General features: G+C 39.4%; 1 protein-coding gene across 1 annotated transcript in view; it reads left to right on the forward strand.

The window, feature by feature from the left end:
* The first annotated feature begins 8,450 nt into the window (after positions 1-8,450).
* Positions 8,451-15,521, forward strand: part of LOC122554373 (E3 ubiquitin-protein ligase RNF170-like) — a 35,063-nt gene continuing 27,992 nt past the window's right edge. The window contains exon 1 of the mRNA XM_043699281.1: positions 8,451-8,701. Coding sequence (XP_043555216.1) covers positions 8,543-8,701 — 159 coding nt within the window. The 5' untranslated portion in view covers positions 8,451-8,542. The remainder of the gene's footprint in view (positions 8,702-15,521) is intronic.

Here is a 15,521-nt window from a genome sequence, read left to right on the forward strand (position 1 = left end):
GGAAGTGTTGCACCTCCTGCGGTTGCAAGGGAAGGTGCCGGGAGTGGAGGTTGGGTCGGTGGGGGGTGTGGATCTGACAAGGGAGTCGCGGAGTGAGTGGTCTCTACGGAAAGCTGATAGGGGTGGGGAGGGAAATATATCCTTGGTGCTGGGGTCTGTTTGGAGGTGGCGGAAGTGACGGTGGATGATGCGCTGTACATGGAGATTGGTGGGGTGGTAGGTGAGGACCAGTGGGGTTCTGTCCTGGTGGCGGTTGGAGGGGCGGGGCTCAAGGGCGGAGGAGCGGGAAGTGGAGGAGATGCGGTGGAGGGCACCGTCGACCATGTCGGGGGGGAAATTGCGGTCCTTGAAGAAGGAGGCCGTCTGTGTTGTGCGTATTTTGAACTGGTCCTCCTGGGAGCAGATGCGGCGGAGACGAAGGAATTGGGAGAATGGGATGGCGTTTTTACAGGGGGCGGGGTGGGAGGAGGTGTAGTCCAGGTAGCTGTGGGAGTCGGTAGGTTTGTAGTAGATGTCCGTGTTGATTCGGTCGCCTTAGATAGAAACAGAAAGGTCTAGGAAGGGGAGGGAGGAGTTCGAGACTGTCCAGGTGAATTTGAGGTCGGGGTGGAAGGTGTTGGTGTAGTGGATGAACTGTTCAACCTCCTCGTGGGAGCACGAGGTAGCGCCGATACAGTCATCAATGTAGCGAAGGAAGAGATGGGGGGTGGGGCCAGTGTATTTGCGGAAGATGGATTGTTCCACATACCCTACGAAGAGGCAGGCATAGCTGGGGCCCATGCGGGTGCCCATGGCTACTCCTTTTGTTTGGAGAAAGTGGGAGGATTGGAAAGAAAAGTTGTTCAGGGTGAGGACCAGTTCGGTCAGTCGAAGGAGGGTGTCGGTGGAAGGTTACTGGGTGGTACGGCGGGAAAGGAAGAAGCGGAGTGCTTTGAGTCCTTTGTGATGGGGGATGGAGGTGTACAGGGACTGGGTGTCCATGGTGAAGATGAGGCGTTGGGGACCGGGGAAGTGGAAATCCTGGAGGAGGTGGAGGGCGTGGGTGGTGTCACGAACGTAGGTGGGGAGTTCTTGGACTAATGGGGACAGGACCGTGTCGAGGTAGGAGGAGATGAGTTCGGTTGGGCAGGAGCAGGCTGAGACGATGGGTTGTCCGGGGCAGTCAGGTTTGTGGATTTTGGGCAGGAGGTAGAAACGGGCGGTTCGGGGTTGTGGGACTATGAGGTTGGAGGCGGTGGATGGGAGGTCCCCTGAGGTGATGAGGTTATGGACGGTCTGGGAGATGATGGTTTGGTGGTGGGGGGTGGGGTCATGGTCAAGGGGGCAGTAGGAGGAGGTATCTGCGAGCTGGCGTTTGGCCTCAGCGGTGTAAAGGTCAGTGCGCCAAACTACTATCGCACCTCCCTTGTCTGCTGGTTTGATGGTGAGGTTGGGGTTGGAACGGAGGGAGTGGAGGGCTGCGCGTTCCGAGGGTGAGAGGTTGGAGTGGGTGGGAGTTCAGGTAGCGGTTAATATCGCGGCGGCAGTTTGCTATGAAGAGGTCGAGGGCAGGTAGGAGGTCAGCACGGGGTGTCCAGGTGGACGGGGTGTGTTGGAGGTGGGAGAAGGGGTCGTCAGAGGACCATCAGCCACAGTTGCAGAAGATAATTTATGTTATGTTGCAGTAAAGAAAGGAAACGGGCTGTGACCACATCTGGAAGAGGTGAGATAAATATCTCATACTGCACTGATGTGAGGTCCTTTAGAACATGATACATAGACCCACACACGTCACAGGACACAGACCCATGGGCTCACCAATTCCTCTAAATCCTAAGACATTAGCACCCTTTGTACTGTACAGCTTGCTGCCCCTTACATTGCTAACCACTTCATTCAGTCACAGCACTTTTGCACATACAGAAGCCAGGCAAAGAGTATGCATGCTTGACCATGGAGGGTAAAGTATAACTTATTGCCCTACATAGGACTTGTTCATCTTACCTTCACGTGCAGCAGCAAGCTCTCAACACGTCGATCTATGGAACAGCCTGTAGGGACATATATTTAGGCACCATGCTGGTATAGTTACAAAGGGACGAGACAGTGTTTCAAACAAACAGTCTGTTATAAAACAAGTAACATTTATGCAAACATATATCTTTATATACAGTGTGCTGTCACCCATGTCAACAAGTGCGCTCAAAAGGTTTTTTACTTTCCTTCCCACTACATCTCAGTGTAGTTCCAGCTTGTGCAGATGGAGTGGAGGGGAGCTACCTGGCAGTAGAGTCCTTTGGCCTTGGACGCATTATTTCTTGGGCTAGTTGCAGAGCTGTCATCCTTAGGAGCTCACCAGCTTATGCTGCCAAATGTTCTAAACAAGACACTCCCACCAAGGTCAGGATCTGAGCTTTGAAATTCCAGTCCTTGTCTGTGTGCAAATTGGCCAATCTGATATGGGCGCCAGAGTTGCTGGGTAGCTGGTGAATGGAACATTGTTAAAGGAATAGTTAGTGAAAGTATGGGCCTAAAATCAGACAAGAGAGCACCATTGGGGCAGGTAAGTTCATGAGGTGAGTTCAATGAGATACGGCAAGAGATTTCACCACATCTTTTGGCAAGAAACCCTCCAATGAAACTGGACAAAACTGACCTTTATCCAAAAGATGTAAGATTCAGCCCATGAGCCTGAATCTAAATCCCTGCAAATGGATGAATTTTCTGTGGGTTATAATTTCACCCAAGCATTCTACAACTAACTCAGAAATAATGTAAACAAAATATGTAGCCATGCCATTGCATTATGTCTATTGGTTTTATAGCTGAATAATTTTGTTTGGGATAATGCAAGTGAGAAGATTCTGAGAATATTTTAAAAGTTGAGTTTGTAATAGCTATTGAATTAAATATTTTCTAACTAAGTTTGGCAGTTCAGCAGATTTGGCTTTGAAGTAGTTGCAATTAGACATACAGTTTGTGGTTGATTTTTATGAAGGCAAATCACATGTCTGAAACATTTGTTTACTTTCTTACAAAACACCTTTAGTAGGACTTCCAAAAGATAATATAATGGAAACTGTTCAGGAGTCATCTTGAACTATATCAGAGTGTTCAACATGCCTATGTCAAATGATTTTAGGTCAATAGCCGACAATATTTGTTTAAACCAACTTTATAAATCTCAGTAACCTTCATAAAAGTTGCTCAAGTTTGTTCTGCACCATGTATTATCATCATGTTATTAAAGGGAAAGAAATAACAGAAAATATTATGCAATCCTGCCATGTGTTGCTATCTTTTAATGTAAATGTGTTCTGATTTTATATTGATTCCTAACTTATGTTGCTAACATTCAAACGTTATTTTGTAATAAAAGCATTAAATCTTATAGTATGAATAAATAATTCTAAAAAACATTTCCTAATCTTTCACATCAGTTTGCGATACCGTGTTCTCATAGGAAATTTGCATATTAGTAGAAACTGAAAATTGCCGTAAAATAGTTCAACATAAATTTAACATTTAGACAAAATATACATAGTGTTATCAGCTATGGTTTTGTTCAGCACAAAATTAAAGTTTCCTCAGTTGAATACATGCTTCCAAATCAACATTAGGGAATGAAAATTCTCTATTCATCAGTATGGTTTATCCATGCTACTCTGTCTCCTGAAATTTGTGAATATCTGTAAACTATAACAGCAAATCATATAGAGGGAAATCACCTCTACAGCCGACAGTAAGAAAGGGAGTTTATGAAATAGGGTGATGAATTGGGAAATAAGTTACTAAATACAATTTTCAAAAATTAATTAAAAAGGATGAAGTTATAAAGAGTCAGACTGATATGTTTAGTCCATTTTTTAAAATAGAATTGCAACAAAACAATTGTAATTTAAGGAAATTTACCAAGCAGCTTAGTTAGACATTGAATCAGAAATAGTGCATTAATATTATTATTTGAAACACAAAGTATTATTAAGGAAGTGGAAGCCACCTCAGATACCAAGCAATGAGGAATGAGTACTGGTCCATCAGATGGTAGTCTCATCTGAGTATCATAATGAAATTTAATGAGTGGCTCTTAAAATTATAATTTTTGGCCAGAGTTATATAAATATGCAATTATATTTTGCCAGACATACAGTAAATGTGAAGTAGTTGGAAAACCCTAATTATCAAGTACACCTAAATCTTTAATTCAGAAGGCAGCTTTGGAAGAACCACTTAGCAGAGTCTTAATAAGTGTGTAGCACTCCCACATAAAACCAGGACTGGGAATCAATGTATTTTAATGATTGTATATGCTTTCACAAGATTTCCTGAAACAGTGCCTTTTGTATAAATTACTGTAAAAATATTAGCAAAAATGTTTGTTCAATTTTTTTTAACAAGGTATGGATTAACAAAGTAATACAATCATATCTTACATTAAATCTTAAGTTATAAATATTGGAAAAAATCATGACTAATTGCAAAATAAAAATTTACATCTTTAACTTCTCACCCACAATCTCAAAGTATTCGAAAGATGGCATCAAACTTCGAAGACTATGATTAGAACTTATTGTTAAGATTGTTCCAATGATTGGGTATATAAGGAAGTTTAATGATTAATTTCTCATATTTCTGGAGATATGACTTATTTTAACAAGTGTGGGAGGGAATCCTTGGAGTGATATTAGGAATTTATTTCCATTGAGAACATTTTACAAGTGGACAGAGGAAGCATTATGGAGCATTTATTTGCTCTCAGTTAGAAGAATCAGGAATTTCTTTTTTGCTTACATGAAAAACCAATAGCTTAGAAACTGAGAAGTACTGCTTATAGTTAGATGCATGAAACAGTTTCTCCTGGAGAAATGGAATAGTTCAGGAAAGTTAGGAAATAGGTTTACTCAGAGTAAGGATTTTATCTGAAAGCTCCAGACCATATACATATTCGAATAAAGCCTTGACAGTGTTACTTGAAGCTAATAAATTTTAAGGTCAAGTATGTGATTAATTTTCAAAAAGCACTACCAAATTCTCAAGAACAGGAATTGAGATAAACTGTAAAATCAAAACTAAAGATATGATAGGGAAGGAAATTCTCTCTGCTCTTTGAGTCCTGTAAAATGACGATGTTGTGATAGATGGGATTGTATTTTTGTGATTTGACATTGTTCAAATTGTGTTCTTTGTAAATAGTTTGGCTTTCCTATTTTATCTGAATTTCTTTTGCGTAATAAACTTCCATTTTATTATTAAATCCAAATCTATAGCATTGCATGTTTGTATTGCAGTGAAAGATGATTTGTTAAATAAAAATAACGATATTTTAAGCCAGAGTTCCATGTGGGATCTGACTTGTCCATTAATAATATCAGCTGGGATTATAATACTCTCTATATCCCTTTGCAGACTCTATCTCCACATGGCAACTTGGTTTTCCACATGTACATCTCTATGAAACTATGACACTAATATCTTAGTGTGAACAGCAAATTTAGTTATCATACATTTGGTCCCATTGTCAAAAGCATTGTTACAGATTGTAAATCACTAACAATCTGGCACTGATCCCTGTGGAATTCTAGTTACAACTTGCCAATCCAAAAGAAAAATCCATTTAACCCCACTCTCATGTCCTATTAGCTAACTAATCCTTTAGTATGATGTTCCCCTTACATCATGTGTTACTATTTTGTGTGACAATCTCTGATGTGGTATGTTATTAAATGCCTTTTTAAAATCCAAATACTTCAAATCTATCCACAATTAATGTCATCACCACATCAAAATAATCTAATAGATTAATTAACTGTTCCGGAAACTAAGGAATTTAGGAAGATTACAGCCAATGCATCTATTATCAGTGCCATCACTTCTCTTAAGATGCTGGGGCTATAGGCCACACAGCTCTGAAGACTTTTCAGCCTTTGAGTTCAGTAATTTTCTTAGCAGCTTTTCCATGGTAAAGCTAATTATTCTAAATTCATCCTTCTCTAACAGCTCTTGGTTTTCAATTTTATTTAAAGCCACACTTTTGGAAAGATGTAAGAAATTGGAGAGGGTGCAGAAATTGTTCGTGAGAACAGTATCACAGGTGAGGAACTTCATTTAAGTAATTAAATAACAGAATTTGGGACTTTATTGCTTAATGAAGAGAAATTTGCAAGATATTTGATAGAGGTATTCTTGAGGAGTATGGACAGAGTTAGTAGGGAAGAACTGATCCCAAAGGTGGAAGGAGATGAAAAGGACACACATTTAAGATAAATGGCAAAACGAGCAACGATGACATGAAAAAGTACATGCATGGTAATGAGGAGAAGCAGGGCAATAGCACTAGGTAAGTTAGTCACTTGGAGATTGGTTGCAAATATAATAGGCCAAAGTTCCCTTCTTCTGTACTGCAACAATTCTACAATTCTATATAAAAATACATGCTGTTGCAGCAAAAAATTGACAAGAATTACTATCATGGGCATGACACAAAGTGCCCTGTTAGTTTTGTTCCTGCATGCCTCAGCTCAAAAATGATCTTTCACTAAGTTGCTTGAAGAGTGATCCATTACAAGGACATTAGAACATCTGCAACATTGTGAATAATAGGACAAATAGTATATTTCTTAAATGATGAGATTAAAGGATTAAGAGGACTGGGGGGTTGTCAATTACTGTGGGAAAATATGTCTTCAACTTTTTAATTAAAATATAAAATAGTTTGCTTTGGAAAAGGAACTGGTACAATAGCAACAGTATTGCACTGTCAAGGAGTAAGAAGCTTGCTAGTGTCATTCAGTCTGGAGCACTTTCAGGGAAAAAAAGGACTTCCAGTTTGTGGAATAAGTAGTCAATTTTTGAATACAGCAAGGGAAAACTTGATTTGTCGGAAGCTTACTTTGTCCTGCTTTGTGACTCCTCTCAGCAAGTGTATGAGCTGAAAACCCTCAACAAAATGCATCTTTTCTACTTGGGAAGAATTCCTGAAGAGAATTTTCTTGGAAACTACCACATCATCTCCATTAAAGGGAATTGAGCCAGCTGCAACTGTTCTGGAGAGACACAGAACACATTTTGGATAATTTGTAACTTTTCCTTTTTTACAAGCTTAACCCTGTACTTCAAAGTTAGCACTCAGAAAAGTCTTTTTGTTTTCCCTCAGACTTTGTTTTGATTTCTTAGAAGGTTTACATTTATTCACTCAAGTGATGTGAATGTTGCTGGCTTGACTAGCATTTATTGCCTATCTTAATTGTCCTGGAGAAAGTGTTGGTGAACTATCTTGTAGAACCACTTTATTCCTTGGGGTATAGGATTTCCCATAGTACAGTTAGGAAGGTAGTTTCAGGATCCTAATTCAGCAACAGTGAAGGAATTACAATAAAGGTCTAAGTCAGCATGATTTGTGGCTTGGAGGGAAATTTGCAAATGGTGGTGTGCCTGTGCCTCTACTGTCCATGTCCTTCTCAGTGGTAGAAGTCGTGAGTTTGAAAGGCCCTGTCAGAAGAACCTTGTTAATTTACTGCAGTGCATCTTGTAGATGGCACACTGCTGCCGCTGTGCTTTGGTGGTGAAAATAGTGCATGGAATTCCAATCAAGCAGGTTTCTTTGTTGTGGATGGTGTCATGTTTCTTCAGTACAGTTGGAGCTGCACTATCCTGCAAATGAAGACACTCATGACTTGTATTTTGTAGATGGTGGCGAGACGAGAGCAAATTATTTTGTCACAGAATTCTGAGCCTCTGAACTGCTCTTGTAGCCAGAATATTTTTATATCCAATTCAGTTTCTGGCTAATAGTAAGACCTGGGGTACTAACACTGTGAGATGCAGTGATGGTAATGCCATTGAACATCAAGGGCTAATGGTTAAATTCTCTCTTGTTTGAAATGGTCATCACCTGGCACTTGCGTGACTCCACATTTATAGGCTCTTATCAGCTCAAGCCTTGCTGCATTTGGAGTTGGTACCTTCAGTATCTGAGGGGTCATAAATGGTGTTAAACACTGTGCAATCATCAGTGATCATTCCCACTTCCAACCTTATAGCAGACGGAAAGGTGTATATATATGTATAAATTATATGTTTGTCGTACAAACTGTTTCTGATTAAACATTGCATTATTGTTTAGGTTTATATTTTTGGAAGAAATCTGTTATTTGTTATTGACTAAAAAATCCTGGCTGATTTGTTCATAATATTGAAGCTGATACATTTCTGATCCTCATACTTAGATAATTGGCCATATCAACAGCCTGGTTAACTTTAATTCTTGTTGTAACCGAAGAAACTCGGAAAGAAAGAGTGCCCCTCCAACCTCAGTCTTAATGTCTGATTAACTCAAAGGTTTATCTGTATGATGGTTTTTGTTCAAAATACCATCATGTCACTTTCAATGCTGGAGTTAAACTTTGAACAGGGGTCCTGTCAGTTATTAACCACAGAAGCAGAATTCATTTTTTTTTTGTGGAATGAAAACATCTAATGTTTCTAGTTTGAAACATCCTTTTGAAAATGGAACTAGTATTTTGCATTCTTAGATTTATTTATTTATTAATTGTTAGGTTTGTTAATGTTTAACTCATATGATTTGATTTGTCATTTCAATTTTGAAGAGAAACACGCTCATATGATTGTATGTAATATAAGAGATCACAGATCTTTCACCAAACACACACCACTCCAGGATGTTACCAGAACACTACCTCGGTCCTGGTCGTACAGGAACAAGGTAAGAACTGAGATTCCTCTGAGTAATGATAGAAAGTAAAACAAGATATCAATTTTCTGTTAATGTTTTGCCGAATCTTCCTAATTCCGTGCAAGGCTAAGTGTATTCTGCTACCTTCCTTGTTTACTTATATCCTTTAACAAATTTTAGAAACAAACTATGTATATGAGACTATCACAATTGTCTCATATTCATACTGTCTCTTTTGAGTGCAATTTAAACATATCATCTTGTTTGCCCACCTCCCTATTCAAAGGAACAACTTGTGTTTAAATCCAATACAAGGATTGTGCTGTGCTTAAACAAGGGAGACTACAATAAAATGAGGGAGGACTAAAGTAGATTGGAAAGACTTTATAATGGGATAGTTGACAAGCATTGGAGGACTTTCAAAGTGATTTTTCAAAGTGCTCAGCAAAAGTATATTCTAGTGAAAAGGAAGGACTAGAAGAAAAGGGATAATCTGTGAAAGATGTCTAAGGAAATAAGGGAAACTGTCAAATTGAAAGAGAAGGCATAAAAAGTGGCCAAGAACAGCAGGAAACTAGAAGACTGGGAAAACTTTAAAGGTTAACAGAAAGCCACAAAAAGAGCTATAAGGAAAAATAAGACAGAACATGAGAAAAACTAGCACAGACTATAAAGACAGATACCAAAAGTTTCTTTAAATATATAAAATGAAAAGGAGTGGTGAAAGTAAATGTTGGTGCTTTAGAGGATGACAAGGGGCATTTAGGCATGGGATATGATGAAATGGCCGAGGCATTGAACAGGTATTTTGTATTGGTCTTCACAGTGAAGGACACTAATAACATGTCAGTAATTGACAAAGAGACAAAGGTAGGTGAGGACCTGGAATTAATTATTATTATGGAAGAGGTAGTGTTGGGCAAGCTAATGGAGCTAAGGATAGATAAGTCTCCCAGGGTATTAAGAGAGATGGTGGGAGAAAAAGCAAGTGCACTTGTGGTAATTTTCCAAAATTCGCTGGACTCTGGGGCATTTCCAGCAGATTGGAAAACAACAAGTGTGATGTTGGTTAGTTTAACCTCTGTAGTGTCAAAGATACTTGACTCTATTATCAAGGAAGAAATAGCAGTGCACCTAGATAGAAATTGTCCTATTGGGCAGATGCAGCATGGGTTGATGAAGGGCAGGTTATGCTTAACAAATCTTTTGGAATTCAATGAAGACATTACGAGTAAGGTGGATAACGGGGACACAGTGGATGTGGTGTACCTAGATTTCCAAAAGGCCTTCAATAAGGAGCTGCACAAGAGGCTGCTGCATAAGATAAAGATGCATGGTGTTACTGGTAAAGTATTAGCATGGATAGAGGTTGGTTGACTAACAAGAAACAAAGAGGGGGGATAAATGAGTGCTATTCTGGCTGGCAATCAGTACCTAGTGGTGTGCCTCAGGGTTCAATGTTGGGACTGCAATTATTCACAATTTACCTAGATGATTTGGAGTTGGGGACCATGTGTAGTGTGTCAAAGTTTGCAGAGGACACTAAGATGAGTGGCAGAGCAAAGACTGCAGAGGACTGTGAAACTTTGCACAGGAACATCAATAAGCAAGTGGGCAAATGGAATACAATGTTAATAAATGTGAGGTCATGCATTCTGGTAAGAGTAATAGTAAAAAGGATTATTAGTTGAATGGCAAAACGTTTCAGCATGCTGCTATGCAAAGGGACCTCCGTGTCCTTGTGCATGAATCACAGAAAGTTGGACTGCAATATAACAAGTAATTAGGAAGGCAAATGGAATTTTATCCTTCATTGCTCAAGGAATTGAGTTTAAAAGCAGAGAGGTTATGTTGCGGTTGTATAGGATGCTGATGAGGACACACCTGGAGTACTGTGTGCAGTTTTGGTCTCCTTACTTGAGAAAGGATATACTAGCACTAGAAGGAATGCAAAGGAGGTTCACTAGGTTGATTCCTGAGTTGAGGGTGTTGACTTATGAGGAGAGACTGAATAGACTGGGATTATATTCATTGGAATTTAGTAGAATGAGGGGGGATCTTATAGACACATATAAGATTATGAAGGGAATAGATCAGATAGAAGTCCAGAGGATGGTTCCATTGGTAGGTGAAACCAGGAGCTAGCCTCAAGATTAGAGGGAGCAGATTTAGGACTGAACTGGGAAGGAAATTCTTCACCAGATAGTTGTGAATCTATGGAATTCCCTGCCCAGTGAAGTAGTTGACGCTACTTCAGTAAATGTTTTTAGAATTAAGATAATTTTTAACAATAAAAGGAATTAAAGGATATGGTGAGAGTGCACATAAATTAATCTGAGTCCACAAAAAGATCAGCCATGATCTTATTGAATGGAGGAACAGACTTGAAGGGCTAGATGGCCTACTCCTGCTCCTAGTTCTTATGTTTACACCTTTCACACCTCTGGGTGTCCAAAAATAGTTTGCAACCAATGAAACAACTTTGAAATGTACTTATAATGGAAATGGAAGAAATGTGGCAGCCAGAGATGAGGGCCTTTGTTAGATTTTTACAGAATCACCTTGCTGCATTATTTAGATTCGGGTCAAGGAAGACCAAAGAAGCCAATGGAAATCCATCTTCACCTCTCGACCACTAACTTTCTGGGCTCTGACTTCATTTGAGTTTTTGGTCCTGATTCCCCTTGTGCAGCTCCACATGAGATTGACTATTAAGCTTTAAGTCAGTGAACTTGCTTTTATAGGGTGCATTTGGTGAATGAACAACTCTCATTTATATTTCAAAATGTTGTTTAAAACATCTAATGTATTGGATCTGCTTTACATTTAATTTGCTCAGGCTACCTCACATTGTTGTAAATAACTTACATCATCCTACATAACTTTTATCAGTAAAGATTTCATTTTTGACAATTAAAAATGAATGGTGACAAAATAATTCTGAATACCTGAGAGAGAAATAGACAACTGTATTGTCTTTGCTTTGCTCGCATTTCTTATAACTTATTCCGAAACATAATCTATATCACAACTCATTAGCATAAAAGGTGTTTGCTAAGTGTGACTGCATTCTTCAAGGTATCAATCAATCATTTGAATATACAGTAATATATTCTGTTTACTGTTACGTGCTGTCAGTTGCATTGCAACTGCAACCTGTTTTTTCTTGTCATGTTTGTAGTAGGTACTTGCAAATTTCATTGTGATCACATGCTTGCCAATAACTCCTGCTAGCTGATTGTTCTGATTTAAAATGGCTAATCACCACTTTCTTTCATTTTAATTCTTAAGCTGTAAACAAATCTGAATGGCCTCTGATGGCATATCGAATAGAAAATACAGGTGGGGGGTGTGCGGCAGGGTAGAGTTGGATAAGGTGCCAAGATGGTTGAGATAAGGGTAGAAATTGTAAGAGGTGGAGATGGGGGTTAGAGAGCTAAGTATGGAGTTGGTTAACAATTACACAGGTGTTGGCTATGTATTTAATAGTCTAACTTTTCCAAGTGACTTTTTAACTAATTAAAATGGTCCATACTCTCCAGTTGTAATGGAGACTTTTGGAGGGTTCTAGGTCTTGACGAATTGCCTAGTGGAATCTTCAACTTGTGAGGCAATTCCTTTGGACTGTTATATAATGGAGATTCTGCAGAGATCTCCAGTGTAATTCTCATCTACTCTGGAAAGATGGCTCTATGGCTAGTGGAAAATATGGACCACTTGTTCGACTCAACTCATTTTGAACTGGCCTAGCAAAAAGCCACTCATTTATGGGAGATTAGAGAAGTTACCAATGTTCTTTTCATTCATTCACAAGAAATGGGTGTATTACATTAGACTTCCTGATTACCTGCTGCACCCGTGTGCTAGCTTTTTGCATTTCATGTACAGGTTAACCCAAATCATTTTGTGTTGCAGCTTTCTGCATCTTTTCTCCCTGGTGTTTTTCCCCACAGGCAACTTGATCGAAGTATACAAGGTTCTGAAAGGTCTTGACATCCTTGGTAAGGATGTTTCCTCTAGTGGGAGAATTTAGGACTAAGGGTCACTTTTTAAAAAAAGGTTGTCCATTGAAGGTAGAGCTAAATAGGATTTTTTCTCTCTCTCAGAAAGTCATGAGTCTTTGGAATTTTCTTCCTTAAAAGGCCACAAAAAGTAGAGTTCCTAAATATTTTTAAGCAGACTAGCATGAGGCTGGAAGAGCACAGCAAGCCAGGCAGCATCAGTAGGTGGAGAAGGCTGGTGTTTTTTGGTATAACCTTTCTTCAGGAATGGAGGTGGGGATAGGAAGATCAGATTTCAGGAACCTATTAGTCTACTTCTGATTGCTACTTGTGTTTATTTGTTAGGGTAGCTGGAAAGAGGGGTCTGTCAGAGGGATGGAAGGGAGGAGGCGGGACTGGAAAGGGAGTTAGGGGATGGGTGGGAAGGTTATTAAACATTTTTAACGCAAGGTCAGATGGATTCCTGACAAGCAAGCCAGAGCAATGCTATTGAAGCTAGGTGGGCTTGTGAATAGCAGATCAGACATGGTATTATTGAATGGCAGTGGAAGTTTGAGCAGCCTGGAAGTCTATTCCTGCTCCTAATGCATGTTAAGCAGGACCATTTGGAGTACAAATGATTGCAGAATCAATCAATATATTTTGATTGGGTGGAGGGGAAGCTGGGCAAGCAAAGGGGATAAGGAAAGGGAAGTTACAATGGCAGCTTTAGATGTATAAAGATGGGAGGAGGATTGAGCAAAGCATAAATGCTGACACAGACTGCTTGGGTCCAATTGCCTGTCTCTGTGCCTGATGTCCTATGTCATCTTTGGTAATCCCCTGAAGTGGGCAGGAAGTTTAAAATACTGGTGCCAGCTGCCACATTGGTTTCTAGATGCTGTTCCTGAACGACAATGTTCAGCAGGCTGAAGAGGATGGCAGGACAGTGATCACATTTGCCTCCCCATTGAAGAATGTAAAAGTAATTACACAACTTGCTTAGAGCAGTATGGAGGGGGAGGGGAGGATTTTGAAGGGGTGTACGTATTTCAGCACAGTACATTCATTTCACAAAGGATGTGGACTTGCAGGAACAGTAGGCCTGGGTCTTGCCTCCAGTCGTGGATTCCTCACTTGAAATAATTGCATATATGTCACCATCAAGTCACCAAGGAACACATCTATCAACTGGAAGGATTTCAATCCCCAACTGGCCTATGACTATACGTCAGGTGTGATATTGCCTTCCTAGATACTATCATGACTTATTAATGTTCTGCCAGTAAAGGTTACCTCAGAACTTCACATCAATCACAAAATGCCAAGATGGATCCCTGGGGACAAAATATATCCCTTGAAATCCCTTGAATACTCACCCCTACATGGAAGCCCAGATTGAGGCACAGGTATTCCTATGATATCTTGGCAAATGGTTTATGCATAGTATTATAAGAGTACAACACAGAAACAGATAATTTGACTCCAGTTTTTACTGGCAGTTACACTCAACATTATTCCCCTCCCAAGCTCTCTTTTTAATTCACACTGATAGTATATCCTTCTATTCTTTTCTTTCAAATGTGCTTAGCTACCTCTCCACATGAATGCATCTATGTTATTCATTTCATAGAATCATTGAATTTTACAGAAGATCATTTGACCCATCTATACCAGGTCCTGAAAGAGCAACCCAGCTTGTCCCACTCTCCAGACTTATCTCTGTAGCCCTCTCACGTCATCACTTTCAATATATATCCAGCTCTCTTTTGTAACCTCCTTTGGAATCCATCTCCAGACGAGTGCTATTTTATATCGAATGAATTTTACGTTTAACACTAATCTAGAAGTTTTAAAATAATTAATTAATGTGCCTTAAATCATGTCCAGGAAATATGAAAGTCTCTTTCCCCTTCCTTTCCAAGATCAAATGCAGTACACGGCTCCTGAGATTTTCACTTACATGAAATAAATCAGGGGTGAAACCAAGATGCTGGTCAATAAAATGGGTTTACTTATCCAGCAACAGTGTTAGGTTCTTCTCCTGAAGACAAGACCTGATGCCACTCACATTCCAGGCAATGTTTGCTAGTGTCAAGACTAATGATCAGTATCACAGTGCAGTAAAAGTTCCACACTGAAAAGACTCAAAGATCAAATATTTGATTTTTAATAATTAGCAGGAGTCATAGTTAATTAGTAATTTTAGTCCTAACTGACATTTCTTTGAGATTGCAATTTACTCAATTGCAGCATCAACAAACAAAACTTATAAGCCATGAAAGGAATTGGATTTATTTGGGCTTGGGCATAATATCTTCACTGTCATTATGGGTAGCATATTCAATTAAAATCAGGATATTTTACAGAAGAATGAAATTGCTTCTGGAGATATATTTGGCCTATTGAAAAGTGGGTCTTTTTCCCTTAAACTAAATCTGCTAGAAATTAAAAATGCAAACAAATGAAAGCCGCTAATTTGTTTCCTTCATCTTTGGAAGACTGAACACCAGACTGCCAGTCAGTTTAGCAGAAAAGAAGGAGGCTGGAAGAACACAGCAAGCCAGGCAACATCAGGAGGTGCAGAAGGTGACATTTCGGGTGTAACCCTTCTTCAGTTTAGAACATTGTTAGAAGGGGATTTAGGATCCTTGGCTTTATCAGTAGAGCCAAAAGCAGGTACAGAAGCAAGGATTTTATGAAACTTATCTAAAGCTCATATGACATAAATTTATGTTTATGTCATATGTTTATTTACCCTTTTGACACTGAAATTGTTTTGTCCTTTTTAAGCCTTTCAATACCCCGCATGATCTATTACATCACAATCAAATTTCATTTTAACCCTCGACTCTTTTTACTTTATCAAA

The sequence above is a fragment of the Chiloscyllium plagiosum genome, chromosome 11 (genome assembly GCF_004010195.1).
Source record: "Chiloscyllium plagiosum isolate BGI_BamShark_2017 chromosome 11, ASM401019v2, whole genome shotgun sequence".
Classification (NCBI taxonomy): domain Eukaryota; kingdom Metazoa; phylum Chordata; class Chondrichthyes; order Orectolobiformes; family Hemiscylliidae; genus Chiloscyllium; species Chiloscyllium plagiosum.